At 38.3% G+C, this 17046-nt stretch overlaps 1 protein-coding gene across 4 annotated transcripts in view; it reads left to right on the forward strand.

Annotated features, from left to right (window-relative positions):
- Positions 1–17046, forward strand: part of DENND5A (DENN domain containing 5A) — a 71503-nt gene extending 54457 nt beyond the window's left edge. For all 4 annotated transcript variants that reach the window (XM_087745465.1, XM_087745481.1, XM_087745474.1 and 1 more), the window contains 11 exons: positions 462–546; positions 1991–2075; positions 3067–3195; positions 7056–7177; positions 9141–9286; positions 9848–9966; positions 11160–11341; positions 12248–12330; positions 13624–13747; positions 14323–14491; positions 15248–17046. In XM_087745465.1, the coding sequence (XP_087601591.1) occupies positions 462–546; positions 1991–2075; positions 3067–3195; positions 7056–7177; positions 9141–9286; positions 9848–9966; positions 11160–11341; positions 12248–12330; positions 13624–13747; positions 14323–14491; positions 15248–15431 (1428 nt within the window). In that variant the 3' untranslated portion in view covers positions 15432–17046. The remainder of the gene's footprint in view (positions 1–461; positions 547–1990; positions 2076–3066; positions 3196–7055; positions 7178–9140; positions 9287–9847; positions 9967–11159; positions 11342–12247; positions 12331–13623; positions 13748–14322; positions 14492–15247) is intronic.

A 17046-nucleotide genomic window follows, 5' to 3' on the forward strand; every position in this document is an offset into this window, starting at 1 on the left:
GAAGTGAACAAGACTTGGTCTACGTATAAGATGGTTTACTCAGGCTGGCTCTGTATCTCTTGTCATTTCACTGCTGGAGAGGCCGGGAGGGAAAGACACCTAGTACAGGTTATGGCCTTAGACTTAGAACTCTACTTGCACATAGTATTTTACAAGCCTTTAAATGTTTTCTTTTCATGTTAATGAACTATGAGAAATAAAGTCCGGTTGACTTTTTCCTGCTACCAGAATCATTAGATACCAGTAGTTTGACTCTTGCTTTTCTTCCTCAACCTCTTTACAGCTCCCGAGCACCTCCAACTTGTGTCTTATTTTTTATTTTTACCAATATCTTTGTAGGGAGAAACATACTTAAAGCAAGTTTTTGTTATGGCTGATATTTTCAATGATGATCTAAACATTTTTTTTTTTTTTGGTCAGCTGATAGTGATTTCTTTAACTAATATTTTTTTTAATTTTAGGGAAAATCTGCTTTGTGGTCTCATCTGTTACACTACCTAGAAAACAGACAGAGAAAAACTACATCAGGCAGCTTCAGTACCTCAGGTAAGACTGGCTTCTGCTGGAAGAAGATGATAAAAAACCTATGAGTAAGAGCTGCCTGCAGATTTGCACCATGCAGAGATTGTTTCCTTGGGAATATCCTTCACTCAATATAACTGAGTCAAGTATTCTATCTGCTACAGAATTAATATGCACCCGGTGTATTGTCTCAATATGTTTTGTGAAAAATAAACTTGTTTGGATTGAGCCCACTTGTTTGGGTCTGGTGTCCGACTACTGCAGTAGTCGGATACCAGAAATATCTGATGTTTCAAAGATAGGCTTTAAAATGGATTGCTCTGATATACCATCCTCTATATGACACATAGTCACTGCATGACTGGCAAAACATATTATGTTATGGATGGGGGTGGAAAACAAGTATAAGCATATAAAATTGTGCTGTGCATCCTGAAGTTTTACGTTCTCTCTTGAAAAACAACTGAACAGCAGGCTTATTGTTTAAAAGAGAAAGACGTTTAAAAAAGTACAAAAAGCACTGAAGAAACATATTTTAATTTTTCTTATATCAAGTATTGCAGTAAAAGTAATGTTGCACATAAGATCCAGTGATAATCTGTTTCTAAGGTTATTAATGTAATTTTAAAACACTATTTCTTGTGTCAGATGGGGCATTGGGTATAACTTTGGAGAGAACAATGGGTTTGGGGGAGGTAGTGGGTTTTTTTGTTGTGGTTTGTTGTTTTTTGTTTTGTTTGTTGTTGTTTTTAAAGTTGCTGTAGGCAAAGAGCTGAGCATTACTAACATGGACATGGTCCTGTAAGCAATCAAAACCAAAGATTTGGAAAGTATTAAGGTCCCCTGAATGTCACTTGGTGCATAGTGTTTTTGCATATCAGACTGAAGTTACAATCAGTTTTATGGTTTCTAACTTGGGATTGAGGGCAGGGACTATATTTAATATTAAACTTGATTCTAGAATGCAATTTGAAAGATAAGAGCAATAATGCTTTAAAAAAAAAAACCCAAATGTGCTATTTTAAAAAGTAGTGGTGTTACAGGAGTGTGGAAAGTGACAGATTAGTTAAACGTGTGTGGTGTACTGAGTAAAACATGTTGAACGCTGTTTTCTGGTGTCAACAGTGCCAGTCAGCTTTACTACATAGAAAGAAGATAGGGTAGTCTTTAAAAAATAATACTTGATTAGTATATGTCTTAAACCATTTGATGTCATACCAATTTCAGCTGAATCTAAGCTCGTTGATGTGTTAATGCTCAGTATGTGCTGATCTGCATAACTATCTGTGTAGCATATTAGATTTTCATGTCATTTGAAGTGGAAATATGCCACAATATCTTCACAAAGCAGTGAATCACCAGTAACACAAGAGTGCAAGTTGGTGTTAATTCACCTTCTTTTTCATATTGATTTTAAAATCTTTAGATGGATTTCTACTAACAAGAAATTCTGTTCTTCTGAATCTAGGAATACTTCTTGATTCAGAAAGGAGAAAGTCTGATACCAGTCCAGCCATGTCACCTCTTAAAATCTCTCTCATCCAGGATATGAGGTGAGTTTAAACTATTAAAACCAACACAGAAAACCCGTGAGATTTGCATACTTGTTTCTGTGTATAATGTGTACCATACAGAAAAGTCTGCGTTTGTATCAAGAGGGGAATATGGGGAAGGAACCTGCTGAACTGTTTTAACGTACATAGCGCAACCTTTTCATTGACCTTTACAAAAACGTTTCATACTGAGCAGATTTTATATTGTTACAACTACTGGCTTATAGAAATACTCTGACACAGTTTTAATCTTTTTGTAAGTATTCTGTATTGTTTTATTTCCACGGAGATGTGTGTGTAGCATATGTATTTTCCCAGTCATTGCCAAGTTGGTTGCGTAGCTCTGAGGTCGTTCTTGCTTCTCGGTGAAGAAAGCAGTTTAAAGAACTTGTTTCATCTAAAGAATGGGTTTATCTAAGATTGAATACTGTAGTGTGAATAAAACTATAACTTCTGCTCAATGCCCTCTTTTCAGTACATCAAAAAACAATATGCAGAACTTCTAAATTTTGAAAGTATTTTCCTTTCCTCCTTTTTCTGTACCAACATCTAATTTTTTCAGTGGGGAGGAGTGAATTGAGGATTTTCAAGGGAGATGCTTGTCCTTTCAAAATGTATAATTTGTGTCTTGTATGCAAGAAAAGCTACTACTGAGCATGCAAAGACAATTTTCCAAAGCACTCAGCCATAAATATTGCAGTGATAAGGTCCAGAATGATTCTTAAATCATGTGAGGCAATGGGCCTGGTTTAGAATTTTGTAAATAGGGCACTGCATTGCAGATATTTCCTTTTCAGGCTCTTATTCTTTTTCAGCTACATATGCAAGGAATTTAGATACTGCTGAATATTAAGGTAGTCATGCCTCTTTTTCCAGTAGTTTGCCTGATATTTTGCATTCTTGACAAAATTCCTTCTTCAGCCAACTGTCATACTTTGAAAATACTGGGCAGTGTCTTTTTTTTTTTTTTTTTTTTTTTTTTTTTTCCCAGGCATATCCAGAACATTAGTGAGATCAAAACAGATGTTGGCAAGGCCAGAGCCTGGGTTCGTCTCTCTATGGAAAAGAAGTTGCTCTCTAGGCATCTAAAACAGCTGCTTTCAGATCATGAACTCACAAAGTAAGATTGTTTATCTTGGGCAAAGCTTTTAAAAATTAAGACTGTTTAGTTGTTTGACTTAACCCAGAAGTGCCTATTCTTCCATCTGCTTAGCAGTGTGCAAACTAGCCTTCCAAGTGTGTCTCTGTACCTGTGTATGAGCTATTTGGGATTTATGATTCGATGCTGGGGTCCTTCAGATACAGAATCAGTTCTGTCAGCTTTAGACTGCGACTTTGAGGTGAAACCTTCAAAGATTACTAGGGATTAAATGAAATGGGGTGTAAGGCCAAATGCCACTACTTTGCTGAGTCAAGCTTTTTATCTTGGTCCCCTTTCTGTAACTGTGGGATATTTTGTTTTCCTTGGATTGTTTGTGTGTTTTAGCAATGCATGGCAAAGTGCAGCATAGGTCCTTGTATTCAGTTCTGTCACGATATGAAAAGTGTAAAGGCACATCCAGATGTGCTTCTGTGGTTCTTATTAGTATCACTCAAAGTGACTGTTCCTTAGCTTCTCAGTTCTGTCTCTTTATCTGAGACGTTCTTGTAACTCCTTTCAGTGCCATGTAAAATAACGTCAATAAAATGAACTTCTGGTGTGGTTTAAGAGAGCAGCTGAATGGTGTCCATGCAGTACCTTGGAGGTGACTAAGGCGGCTGTGATGATCAGTTCTTGCATCTCATTTTGGGGCAATAAGCTCAAGATGAGATCTGGCAGTCTTTTGAAATCTTCCATCTAAATCTTTCAGAGCACGATTGTCCATATCTCTAGATCAAACTGACAGTGTCTCTGCTTTGTTTTTCCTCTCCTACACAGTAAAGGTTTTGCCTTTATATCCTGCTTAAGAACAGAAGGCAAATTGCTTTTGTAATAGTCAGATATCTGCTATTATGATCCATTTTTTGTTTTTATTACTTCTAAACATTTCAAAATATGTGACTTTCAATTCCTTGTATATGAAGTCATAAAAAAATTATGAAAAGACCCCACCATTGAGACCCAAAACACTACTTAAAGAGTAATTGTACTATACAAAGAAAATGGGAGAAATATACGAAGTATGGGCAGGAGGGGGATGCGAGTGAAAACTGAAGACTTGAACCTGGAAAGAGTTCCAAATACTGCTGGGTTAAACTCTGTCAAAAGTACTCTGTGCTAGTGCTTCTTTTAAGTACACATCTTAAAGGGCAAAAGAAGAAATGCTCAGCACAAGGACCTATTTACTTGATGATGTTCAGAGAACATGTACATTATATTATCATTGTAAACATAAATAATTCTTTTGTAAATAGTTGTACAAATCAGAGTACAGGCCATATTTAATACTAATTGTTTTAGGAGTAACAATCTGAAGTTAATTTAGTGTAACCTGTGCAGAAAAAAAAATGTATTGCTGATAAGGTTGAATAAACTGTTTACTGTGTGGAAATTAAAGGTTCTTTTGTATGGGCCCTAATAATTGTCATTAGCTTTAATTGAAGACTTATTTCTGGAGACAGAAACCTGCTGTCTCCAGACAACCTATGCTGTCTACTTTTCCTTTCCTCTCCTTTCCCCCACTCACACCACCTTCCAAGAAATGTCTTCACTCCCCCAACCCCCCCGAACCCCAACTGCTAATTATTTGAGATTTGCCTTGTATTGAATTACATTGGACTTTCTGGTGAAGCTGTGGCTTTCCAACAGTGAGCAAGGAAAAGCTGAAGGACAGTGAGGACAGCTAATAAATCCACCTGTATCTCTAAATTAAGGTTAGGCCTCTCCAGTGAAGTCAAAGGTCCAGATCAGGTTAAATTCAGCAGTGCTTGTCCCATGCAGAACAAGTGCTGTGAGAGGACTTTCCACTCTCCAACACATTCCACCCCCCCACCCCCCTAAAAAAAAAGGAAAAAAAACAACTCTTTTAATACTGGCCAATGCACTGTTCATCTATCAAACAGATTCTGATTCTCTAGAACAGAGTGAGATGACAGCAGCAAAAATATGTTTAAAATGAAAATGACAAGCAAAGGAGCAACTTGCATAGGAATGACATCAGTTCTTTGTAATCTTGTGTGCTTTGTGCTGCGTATTTAGATATCCTACTTAAAGGTGTTATAAGCAGCACGATTTAAAGTGTGCTCCGTTTGTTGTTTTTAGAGGAAGCAGTGCCAAGTTCAGTGAGGTACTAAAAGTAATTGTGCAACTTTGGCCATTTTACAGTTAACATGATTATGTGTTGTTGTTTGAAGCAACTCTTAGACATTTTAATTAACCCATTCACTTCATTTGACATTGCTAAAAAATACAAGAAAAGTGAAACATGTTTGGTTTCTTTCTGGTCTGCAAAGGGACTAGAGTTAGGGAACAGGAGGAAAACAAATAGCTTCACTCCCCCGAGACCTTTATGTGCAGAAGTAAACTGAGAAATCTTACACTTTGAAAAGGCAGGACAGCACGTACCCCTGTGGACAGGCTGTCTAAACACGTGGTTCAGATTGTTCAAATGAAACATGGACACAGTCACTTGTGAGACCTTTGGGCTTGCTACTCTTCTGGCTACAGGCAGGTTATGTTGATTTAAGGCTCAGTATCTTTATTTCCATTGAATGTTTCCTGTCAATCTCTAGTGTTATGTTTGTTATGTAAGTGAGAACATGTGTGTGTGCTGATCATCATTGATTTGTTTTGCACGTTTCTGGTTTGCGAGTCACTTGCTGACATTTTTGTAATTGATATATGAAATTGAGGGGAATTGTCAGGATGCCCTCCTGGCAAGAGCAACCTATCCATGGCTGTGTCAGCATTTCTAACACCTAATTCATGCATTCATGATGTTTTGAATATTTCTCTAGCATCGGTTGGATTTTGATGCATCTTGGCATGCTCTTCCTTTATGATTATTCACCAACACTGGTATTACTTATTGGTTGCATAAGTAACAAAAATTGTGGTGGTTGCTACGTCCCAGTGAGAAACTTTGAGTATTTTCCTGTCAAAATTTGCACTTGAAAAGGTTGAGGTTGTACATTCTTTTCAAGGTTTCTCAGCTGCAAGTCTTGTAGTGTTAAATTCTCTAACGTGTTCGAGTAATTTCAATAAGTATATAAGATTGTTTCCGTTTACAGTGCATTCTTCTGCACAGGCGTTAGTGTCTCCACTAGTGAGAGGCTACTGACCTACATCTTTTGATATTTCCACTTAAAAGAAGTTGCAGTTCTGTGTGGAGTTGCAGTCCTAGCAAAGAGTTTGCAACCTGGTAAAAGGGAACAGTAGGACTTTAGGCCACCTTTGCATGCTTGTGATTTTGGTTATGTCAGGAGCTCTGTACTGTCAACACTGAAGCTATTCCCTAGCTTAATGTGCAGGTTGTTGTAGGCCCTGGATTATCACCTATAACCTAATAGAAGCAGATAGCCCTAGTGTTTGCCCTAGTGTCCTTTGGAAACGGTATTCTAACTGTCCTATGTCATGTGCTAGAGGGCTCTCCCATGGCACCTTTTGCTTGGAAGTAACTTATGAGGACTCTCTCTCAAATTCTTCAGTTCTGTCATTTTACGTGGGCAAAAGAAGTCAGAATTTTTTCCAAGAAAGTACAAAAGTCCTTTTCCCATCTTTTGGGGTGTTTTTGGGTGGGAGAAGACCCTTAGAGCATCCCAAACCTTGCTTTTGAGGAGTGGAAAATAGTGTGAAGTATCGGACTGATGTACTTGGGAGACTTCAGACTTGGAGTGTCAACATATCTTGGCACATTAAATACTGTTGGATCTACCAGTATCACTTGTCATTTATAATCACTTGCATATTCTTCATAGTTTACCTATTAAATATGCATAATAGAAAACCTTTCACCGAAAGCATCTTGTTACTATGACAGATTATTTGTTTTGCTTTGTCAGAAAACTCTACAAGCGTTACGCATTCCTTCGCTGTGATGATGAGAAAGAACAATTCTTGTATCATCTCCTGTCATTCAATGCTGTTGATTACTTTTGCTTTACCAATGTTTTCACAACAATCTGTAAGTATTTGCTTTCCCTGGAACTCTGATTTCCAGATTTGGTTGAATCCTTATCGAAAACTCTAAACAGCTCTGAGCACCATGCCTTAATGTAACTGTTCTGCTTTCTTCCTGTGTCCGTCTGTGTATGCTGTATCACTATTTCTGTGATCCTCTTCTGGTGGGCAGTAGTGTCTCTCTGTGCCACTAAAGGCTTTTGTTTATAACTTGGTAAAATACGGGCAGCTTTAGTCCTTTTAGTTGGGGGAGAGTTCTCAACAGAAAATTTTGTAGTGGGTTGTTTGCATCATGCTAAACAAGAACAGTATGGATTGTTCATTATCAAGGTAAGAATATTAACTTAACACATGCTAGGATTTCAAAAGAAAAAAAAACTTTCCCCTTTTTGGGCTCAGCCTACTTTGCTGCATGATTGTCTCTGAGTTTGGGATAACAAAGAAATGCCCATTGAGGGCGGCACCAGAACTCTGCAACACATTGAAGTACTTTACCCCCGCTGCCCCCCCCCCCTTTTTTTTTTAAAAAGATGCCCTAGAGAAACTCTTGACCTGTTGTTACTGCTGCTTAAATGTGTTACAGAGTTCTCATGCATTTGTGTGCCTGCTGCCACAGGACCTCACTAGTAAGGCAGAATAAGGAAAGACTTTAGCAAGGTTTATAAAATTGGGGGTAGGGTTGTGTGCAAGGACCCCTCTGGCTCCATGGTAGGAGCTCCTCTTGATGGTATGTTATGATCCATATTTGTTTGTATGAAAGACAAAGCAAGCAGACATCTAAGCAAAATAGGTTTTGATCTTGTTGTGGGCAAGTTCTGGACAATGCTAAAATCTGGTCTGCTGGACGCAGTTCAATTGTCACTTACTTTAAGACTATCAGCACAGAAAATAGAAAGGGAAACATTTTAATTCATTCTTAAATGCTACGAGCATCAAGCTTTTAAGAAAATCCAACCACCAAATGCTTTCTTGAGGGCACTGACAGCTGAGGAGACGTTGAGGGAGAAATGTATTAAACGCCTCAGCTGAAAAGCCCTAACTATAATCCGTTTATGCACTATAAAAGAAGGGCAGACTGCCATGGAACACAATGACCATTCACATAATTGGATTTTGTTATAAAAGTTTAGTTAATAGGGGGCTGTGCATGAGATGCTAGGCAATTGAAGGGCACATGCATTTCCCCAGGAACTCATGCCTCCTCAGTCAGAGAAGGGGCTGTAATTCAGGTGATACTATGTTGAATTAGTCACTGGTAAACCGGGGGACCGGAAAGTGTTTGAGCATGTGCGGGGTCCCAGTTAGGGGGCAAAGAAGTTGTTTGTCCTTTTTAAAATCAAGAAATCTTACAGTTAGCCTAACTAAAAGTAACATGGTACGGAGAAACTTGCAGCATTATAATGTATTTTCACTGAATTTGTTCAGCTACAGTAGTGAATGCTGCTGCAGGCAAGCCTGGCAAGCAAAGGCTTCAGTTAGTAATTAGGTGGGAATTGGTGTTGTGTAGTGTGCATACATGCATACACAAAAGCAGGCAGTCAGGAGTTGAGTATTGAGTTGTATGCTGAGCTACAATGTAGTGCAGGATACACGAATAGTCTGTCTTTACTTCCTTGTCTCTAAGGTGGGGACAAGTAACCATCTTCATGACGTGTTTTGAGGCTGGTAAATGAAAAATGATTATAGCCATATGAAGGCATTATTCCATCCATATTTCTTTTTTCATTTGACAGTGTGTTGCTATCAGGTCTGCTTCTTAATCACCGCTATGTGTACACTTCCTGATTGTCAATCAGTGCTCAGTGTGCAAATGTCAACATGATTAAATAGCAGCTCTGATGTTGTTTTAACATTTCATGGCACTGCAGTATTATTTTATGACTTATCTTTTCCCCCTCTCTTCGTTAAAGACGCTAGGTAATTATCCTTCTTCATTTATGAAGTGTTATTTCTTCTTGTGTTTGCAGTGATACCATACCATATATTGATTGTTCCTAGCAAGAAACTTGGTGGCTCAATGTTTACAGCCAATCCTTGGATCTGTATCTCGGGAGAACTGGGTGAAACAGGAGTCCTGCAGATTCCCAGGAATATATTAGAAATGACTTTTGAGGTTTGTATTACTTGATACAAAAAACGCTTTGGATGTTCTGTTTGTTCAGTTTTGAATTCTTCCCTTGCTGTACCATCTTGCCATACGTTTCATATCTTTAGTCTATGTGGTTAGTCGCAAATACTTCCTGTGCCTGTACATGGCAAATTTAATTTATATTTAGTAACATGCAGAGCAAAATGAATGACAAATCCTTAGTGCAAGGATGGACAAGACTGTCTTTATATTACAACTTTGTGCTGTAATGGTGGGAGGTGTCATATCCTCCTCTGTTGGAAACAAAGAAGTGATTTTGCTCTGATTTTTGTGTGTGCGCATGCATTGGGTAAAATCTAATTGAAAAATCTAGTTCAGCTGCTGTTCTCCCTGCTGATCAAAATAGCATTTAACAAAACAAAGCAAACAAACAAAAACAAATAAAGCAACCTACCCCTAAAAAGCCCAGAATCAGTCATGCAGCCAGAAAAGGAGAACCACATTTCTGATTCCCTGTCTAAGTATGTTCTCTAATAAGCTGTTCTCTTTCAGTTTACTCTGACAAACTCTTTGTTTAATTTGCAGTGCCAGAACCTGGGAAAACTGACCACAGTGCAAATAGGACATGATAATTCAGGGCTGTATGCCAAGTGGCTAGTGGAATATGTTATGGTCAGAAATGAAATAACAGGGCATACTTACAAGTAAGTATCATCCTGACATTTCATGTTGGGTAAGTAGCATTTCTGCAAGGAGCTGGCACAGTAGGGCTTGTTTGATTAGAAAGGTCTTATCTCCTGGAACTCTGTCTACAGCTGCCACTACCTGAAGGCATAGAAAGGTCATTTGGCTTCTGGCATTAAACAAGTTGTGATTCTTACAAAATTAAACAGAGTTTTCAGTTTGCAGATGCTCATGTCTAGCCTCCAAACACTGGTGGAGAAGATGAGTTGGCTGTTAGGCACCTTAAAAATAATCTGCCTTGAACCCAAGGAAGAAATAGCAAGTTAGGGCTTGCTGCTTACCAAATATGGGTGGTATTTTATATTAAGGCTGAGTGCTTGAGGTGTTATAGGGAGATCTTTGGACACAAGCTGGAACACAAGGGCTTATGAATGTTAGAAACCTGTGGCTGTATAGTGAAAGTAAAGAACAAGATTTACAGTAAGAATTAAATTTATTTGTGTTAGGTACAGCATAGTTTGACGCCCTGTCCTTTGTTTAGAGAAACTGTCAGGCTCATGTTGATGACAAATAGATGGGTAAGTGCACTCAGTTCTCCATGCCAGTTTGTTTGTAATTAAATGAAGAGGCAAGATTCTATTTTTGGATACTGTTCAGTTTTCTGATTAAGCTGATTAAACTGACATCAACATTGGTTCATAGAAAGTGCTAATGAGCAAGTAAGCACGTGTGCTTTCTAGTGTCTGATTTAATATCCCAATTTCAATAGATGTATTGGTGTTTTGGCATTTAAGTATATGACTGAGGTTTCTTTTGCGGCTGGCCTGCTAGGTAACGTATTCAATGAAAGCATAGCTGTATTTCACCACCTGTCTGTAGTGTGTAGTGGGCCTGCTCCTTCTATCTCTTTTCCTCTGCAGCCCTCAAATCATGTGCTACATATAGGACACAAGACAAAATCCGCCACTGTTTGCTTTGCAGATCATCTAGTGCGATATTTAGCACAAACCTGGAACTGAAAGGCTGTTTTAATTTTGCTCCCTCTGCTGGCAAAAGCCAAAACCAAGAATTTGTTTGTTGCTAGATGAGTGAAGTATTTCTAATAACTATACTAGCAGAATTTGGGTTTTATGCAACTGCAGTTGAAAGTCTTTGGCATGGAGTTGAATCTGGGTTGAAGGACTTGATCCAAATATCTCCTTTATTTTCTTAGGTTTCCCTGTGGAAGGTGGCTTGGAAAGGGAATGGACGATGGCAGCTTAGAGAGGATCCTGGTGGGAGAGTTGCTGACTTCCCACACTGAGGTTGATGAGCGGCAGTGCCGAACCCCTCCTTTGCAGCAGTCACCGAGCATGATCAGAAGATTTGTCACTATATCGCCAAACAATAAGCCAAGTGAGTGGTGGGGGATGTCTTGTCTTGTACTGTTCTGCATCATCACCTGAGGAGAGCTGCTTGCAAACAGAACTGTAGGTTTTCTTGTATTTTAGAACTGTAGCTTGGAGAGGACCTGTGAAACTCACTTAGCCCAACCCCTTGCTCAAAGTCCAGATAACTTCCAAGTTACAATCCTGAGCAACCTTTTCTATCTACTCAAGTTTTGAAAGTCTCCAAGGATGGAAGGAAGAGGTCTCTGGACTCCTGGTTCAGTGCTTAGCTGCCCTAGTGGTGTTTTCTCTATTCTTGTCCTTCACCTGTGGAATGAATGCTATGGAGGAAGGTAGAAATTTGCTGTGCTGTCTCTTATCTGTCCTTCATGGATGAAAAAGCTTGCTAGAAGTTTCTATTCATGGACTTTAGTTTTCTGTTGAGATCACTGTTCTGGGGTTGTCTTATTCCTGATAAATCAGGTGGTTACTTTGCTCCCAAGCATGCTTGGGTTTACAGTGAAACTATCACAGGAAGTATTCCCAGGATGCCCAGATTTGGTGGTCCTAATCCAAGCACATCTCCTTTTCTTAGGTTTGGGCCCTGGTCTGAAAATGCACATAATATGTAAAGAACCTTTCCACCTGTTATTGTGTTGAAACACCACGGTGTTACCTTCGATATTAAAAACAAAGCATCTCCATTTCTACCTCTTCCACAGTAAATAAAAGTAGAATTATATTTCTATTACCCACAGTTCAGCACCTTTTCACTAACAGTATACATTATACTGGTTCATGCTCCGTTTTTGTTTTTGTTTGTTTGTTTTGGTTTGGTTTTGGTTTTTTTTTTTGTGGTATGCCTTATCCCTCATGCACAGGTACAATTTGTAAAGCTGTTACAGAGTGACTGGATGTATTTTTCTATTTTCAGAGTTAAATACTGGTCAGATACAAGAAGCTATTGGTGAAGCTGTCAATGGTATTGTCAAGCATTTCCACAAGCCAGAGAAGGAGGTGAGGAACTGTGTTGTCTGTGTAGTGGCACTCCTGTCTTAAAACTCTTACTAGTAAGCATTGTAGAATATATAACAGAAATAACTAAACTGAATGAACAGCCATCTGTTTTGAAAATTCCTTAAGTGGAGCAAAAATGAGATACTGAGACCACACTGTTGGAATAGTACATCCTCAAGTACCTCAATTTTGCTGCTAACTGGAGCATTCTGTTAATTTAAATGTTAACATTCTGTTATTGGAAATTGTGGTGTTAGTCAAATTCTGTTGAGGATTCTACCTGTACCACTGTCAAGAGTGTTGCCTCCTGTTTAGTTTGTTCTGGATTAACTATATTTTACATCTACATTGAATACTGGATAGGTTTTTTTATGCCTGTTTTGCATTATCTTTGCTACTTAAAACATGAAAACCCATGGGCCACTTTAAAAAAACAAAAGACTCCCACCCAAACCCCACCCCCCGCAAGTGAAGCAGAATTGCTCTCAAAGACTCTGGTATACTTCAATATTATACATGTAATCATCTTAACTGACACAGTAGTTATTTCCTGAAACAAACTTAAGAAGCCTGCCTCTGTCAAAGCATCAAAATCCAGCCCTTCTGAGCAGGAGTGGTGTAGAGCAGTGCTGGCTCCTATATGGATACCTCTTGAACGTCATTATTTTTTTTACAAATAGGTCCTCACATTCCTTCCACACCTATCTTTTCTAAGTTCAGTATAGCATGGCAAATTCACATATAGTATAATTCTGGTTGATGATCACATTTACACAATAATCTCAAGTGGTCATGCACTAGTTTTGCAAAATAGAATTTACCATCATGTTCTAAAGAAGAATTCGTTTTTTTTCTGAGGTTTGAAAATTGCATTGAATGTTGTTTTTGTTGATAAGCAAACAGTCTGAAGCACCTACTGCAATGGACCTGTGATCTTTATTATTTAGTAAAAGAGGAAAATATTTTCTTAATTTTCTCTACAGTGGTTATTACTATAGGTAAATTGTGCTCATGATCTTTGTCTTGGCCTTTTGGTGGCTTCATTTGATGACAATGAGGCCCTGTGACTGCTTTCTTCAGCCTCATTCTTGGAGAGGTCAATAAATTTTTGAATGCTCAGGACTTGTGAGAACTGGGCCATCCTGTCTGGAGCCACCGTTTAGTCAGTAGACTGTAACTTTGGGCATCTATTTATTTAAAAACTCGTTTCAGTAATAGATACATGAGACACTTTTGTGTCCCAGGCTTCCAAACTGAGATAATAACTGTGTGCTTTCTGTGTGTGCTTGGCAGAGAGGCAGTCTGACGCTGTTGCTGTGTGGAGAAAGTGGACTTGTTTCAGCTCTTGAGCAAGTGTTTCAGCATGGATTTAAATCACCGAGACTCTTCAAAAACGTCTTTATATGGGACTTTTTAGGTAAGTGGGAGGAAGACATACCGGAGCCTGCTTGTGTCTTCGAAATATATCGATTTGTGTGCCTTTTCATTGTCCCTGCGTCTTCCCTGGTGTGAACAGCATACTCCTTGGAGGCATCTCAGCGGCATTTTCTTTATATCATCATTTTACTGTAGCATCTCAAAATTCAGTAGATACTAGAACCTCTTTAGCACTGTTCACAGGGAAGGAAGTTTTACACATGGGGAACACAGGACTGAATCAAACAGAAAAAGACAATGCCTAGAAATAATTGTTCAGGAAATTCATGGATGAGCTTTGAATCTGGGCCTTTCAACTTTAACTGTCCCCTCCATGATGTAGAAACTCATGCTGAGTTGCCAACAGTCCAATATGGGCATCAGATAGCCTTATGGATTTGTAAGCATGCTTATGGGGAAACCATTATACTGAGATGCTATTAAATTTAATAATCTAAATTTGAAGGTCATATTGCCTAATTATTTTATTCCAAGCACAGAAGAATGATATTTCAGGTATTTTAGGACTGCTATATGCACTGATGAAACTTCATTATCTCCCACCATTCTTTTAAGAAAAAGCACAAACATACTATGAGACCCTTGAGCAGAATGAAATGGTCCCGGAAGAGAACTGGCAGACAAGGGCCAGGAATTTCTGTCGCTTTATCACTGCTATCAACAACACCCCTAGAAACATTGGGAAGGATGGCAAGTTTCAGATGCTGGTGTGTCTTGGAGCCAGGTATAAAGAAACTTCTTTATTATTGTTACTGTTATTATTGTTGTTATTATTACTGTTGATATTTTAATAAAATGAAAAGGATGTTGCATATTAGTAAGATGAAACCACACAACTGCTGGGTTGTGCAGTTTGACTATTACTTATACAGATCTTTGATGCAACTAAAGGAGGATCAAGTGAATCGTGCCCTGACTGAGTTCTTAGGCATGTGAAGTGTGGGAAATCTGAGATACAAAACTGGGTATCCCAAAGAGCTGAGCAGCTGAATCAAGAGAGAAAGGTAGTAGGCTGGTGTGAATAGCCTGCCTCTCAGGTACAGCTAGCAAGGTCAGAAGATAGAAACAGAAAACCATTCATTAGTGAAGCCTCTCCAGTTAATGGCTGGGTGAATTCCCCACCCTCCATCTACTCATTGTAGGAGATGGGTAGGAGGGGAGCTGAGACCATCTAGAAGCCTCTTGACACAAAGGCAATGGAGCAGGCTGGTGACTTTGGGCCTGCTTGGGACTTCCAGGCGTCCTGTGAACCATATCTTTTGATGTGAGGGGTGGAAAGCCTAGAAACGCATCTCTCATGGATACTCCCTACTTCAACAAGTTCCACAGACAGTTACTCCCCCTTCCCCACCTTATAAAAAATATGCGGAGAAGATGGTAGGTCTGTTTAGAAGGCAAAGAATAAAAATCATGTCAGTGAAAATGAGAAATTAACTTGGCTTTATTTTTATTTCCAAATTGCAAATTGCCGCTTTGTCAGAGACCACCTTTTGCATCACTGGATTGCCCTGCTTGCGGACTGCCCGATCACAGCACAGATGTATGAAGACACAGCACTGATTAAGGATCATACGCTTGTGAATTCTTTGATTCGAGTGCTGCAGACCTTGCAGGAGTTCAACATTACGCTGGAGGCATCTCTTGTCAAAGGAATCGACATTTGACCTCTTGTCCCACAGGAAAAACTACCTTTAAACAAACAAAAAAAGCAACAAGGAGCAAATCTCGTTAGTATGCAAAAGTTCTGTCTGCCAGTACATTGTATCGTGAACTTGTTCATGGCCCTAAAATGCAACTTTGACTTTTCTTGAAGGAAACTCCAAAAATAGTACAGGCAAATGGATAGAAGCTGTAAACTCAATGTAAAAAAGAGGATTTTGGTATAAATCTATTTTAGAGTTTATTTGCTGATTTGCTTTTTACACACTTTCATGTGAAAGAGATAGAGATGAGTATTGTGCAGCTTATTTTAAAGCTGCAGTATTTCCTTGTCATAGAAAATGTGCAGTGAGCCTTTCAGCATTCTGTGAACTTGCCTTCAGATATGCTGTATGTCATAGACCCCAATGTATACACTCCATTTCTGCTGAGAAGGTCATTCTATAGTTTTTAAACTAATATTTTATATATTAACATTATTACCAATGTTTGATTTTTAACGTATCGGGTCATGTTCTGCTGCAAAGGAACTACAAATCTGATGTGTGCTTTTTTTAATAGCTCCAAAAGTACTGATTTGTCAACAAATCATTTTTTCCTTTATTTTTGTTGCCAGTATTATTTTTAGTGAAATCCAGGAGACTGAACCGTGAAATGTGCAGAGATCAAAGTAATATTTTTCATATTGGTACGCAATTGCACAGAAGAAATTAAGTGTGTTTTTTAACTGATGTTTTTTATTTATTTAACCTATCATTGTGTTTTGTAAGTTTGTCTTTAAAAAAAAAAAATCTTCTATGATACAACTGGCTATATTATGTTGCAATTCAGAATTTACAGTGCAGCCCACTTAAATGAAAAACCTGAAATAATGGTTCACAACACAAAAATATTTCCACTTGAACCAGCCTTTTGAAGTGCGGTATCTGGTTGCTGCTGGTAATTCTCTTAACTGCTAATAAAGAGGGACATGAGTTCCCCAAATGCCAGATGACTAAATAAAGATGTTTATGCCCCCACAAAATAATAACGGCATACCTTACTAACAAATATAAGGATTTCTTAATTTTTCTGAAAAGACAGTGAGTAGTAAGGTTTTTTCTTTTCCTTCTGAATGAATATGTCTTGGGTCCTGTTGTCACAGTCTGCTTCATTTGGGATGCTTTTGTTTTTAGCAGAGAAAGCTTTAGTCCACTTCAGCAATAAAACACAAATATTTTGAAAGCTTAATTTATTGGAGATCTGGAACTTGGCAAATGCCTGAAGGCATCTCTGTTCATTTGAATCCTCTGATATTCATTTCAAAGAGATTTTTATGTGACTTAAGAACAGGCTGATTTATCAGCATCACAAATTACTGTACAGAAATTCAGGGCTATGTATTTAAGAGGTCTCCACTGTATAAACTTATCTCAGTATTGTCTCTCTTTTGAGAAGCAGAGTCCAAGTTTTTTGGTTCATGTAATGTTGTAGCACCTTTTCTTTACCTACAGCTTAGTCACATCTTGTGATATTTTTATTTCCATAATTTATAAGTATAGCACATGTATTAAATTTTTGACTATTTTTACTTTTGTCCTATTTATTTCATTATTAAACTGAGAAGTTCCTTTGTCACTA

This window comes from Nipponia nippon, unplaced genomic scaffold (genome assembly GCF_047370975.1).
Source record: "Nipponia nippon isolate SJK-2023a ecotype South Korea unplaced genomic scaffold, ASM4737097v1 scaffold_10, whole genome shotgun sequence".
Taxonomy (NCBI): domain Eukaryota; kingdom Metazoa; phylum Chordata; class Aves; order Pelecaniformes; family Threskiornithidae; genus Nipponia; species Nipponia nippon.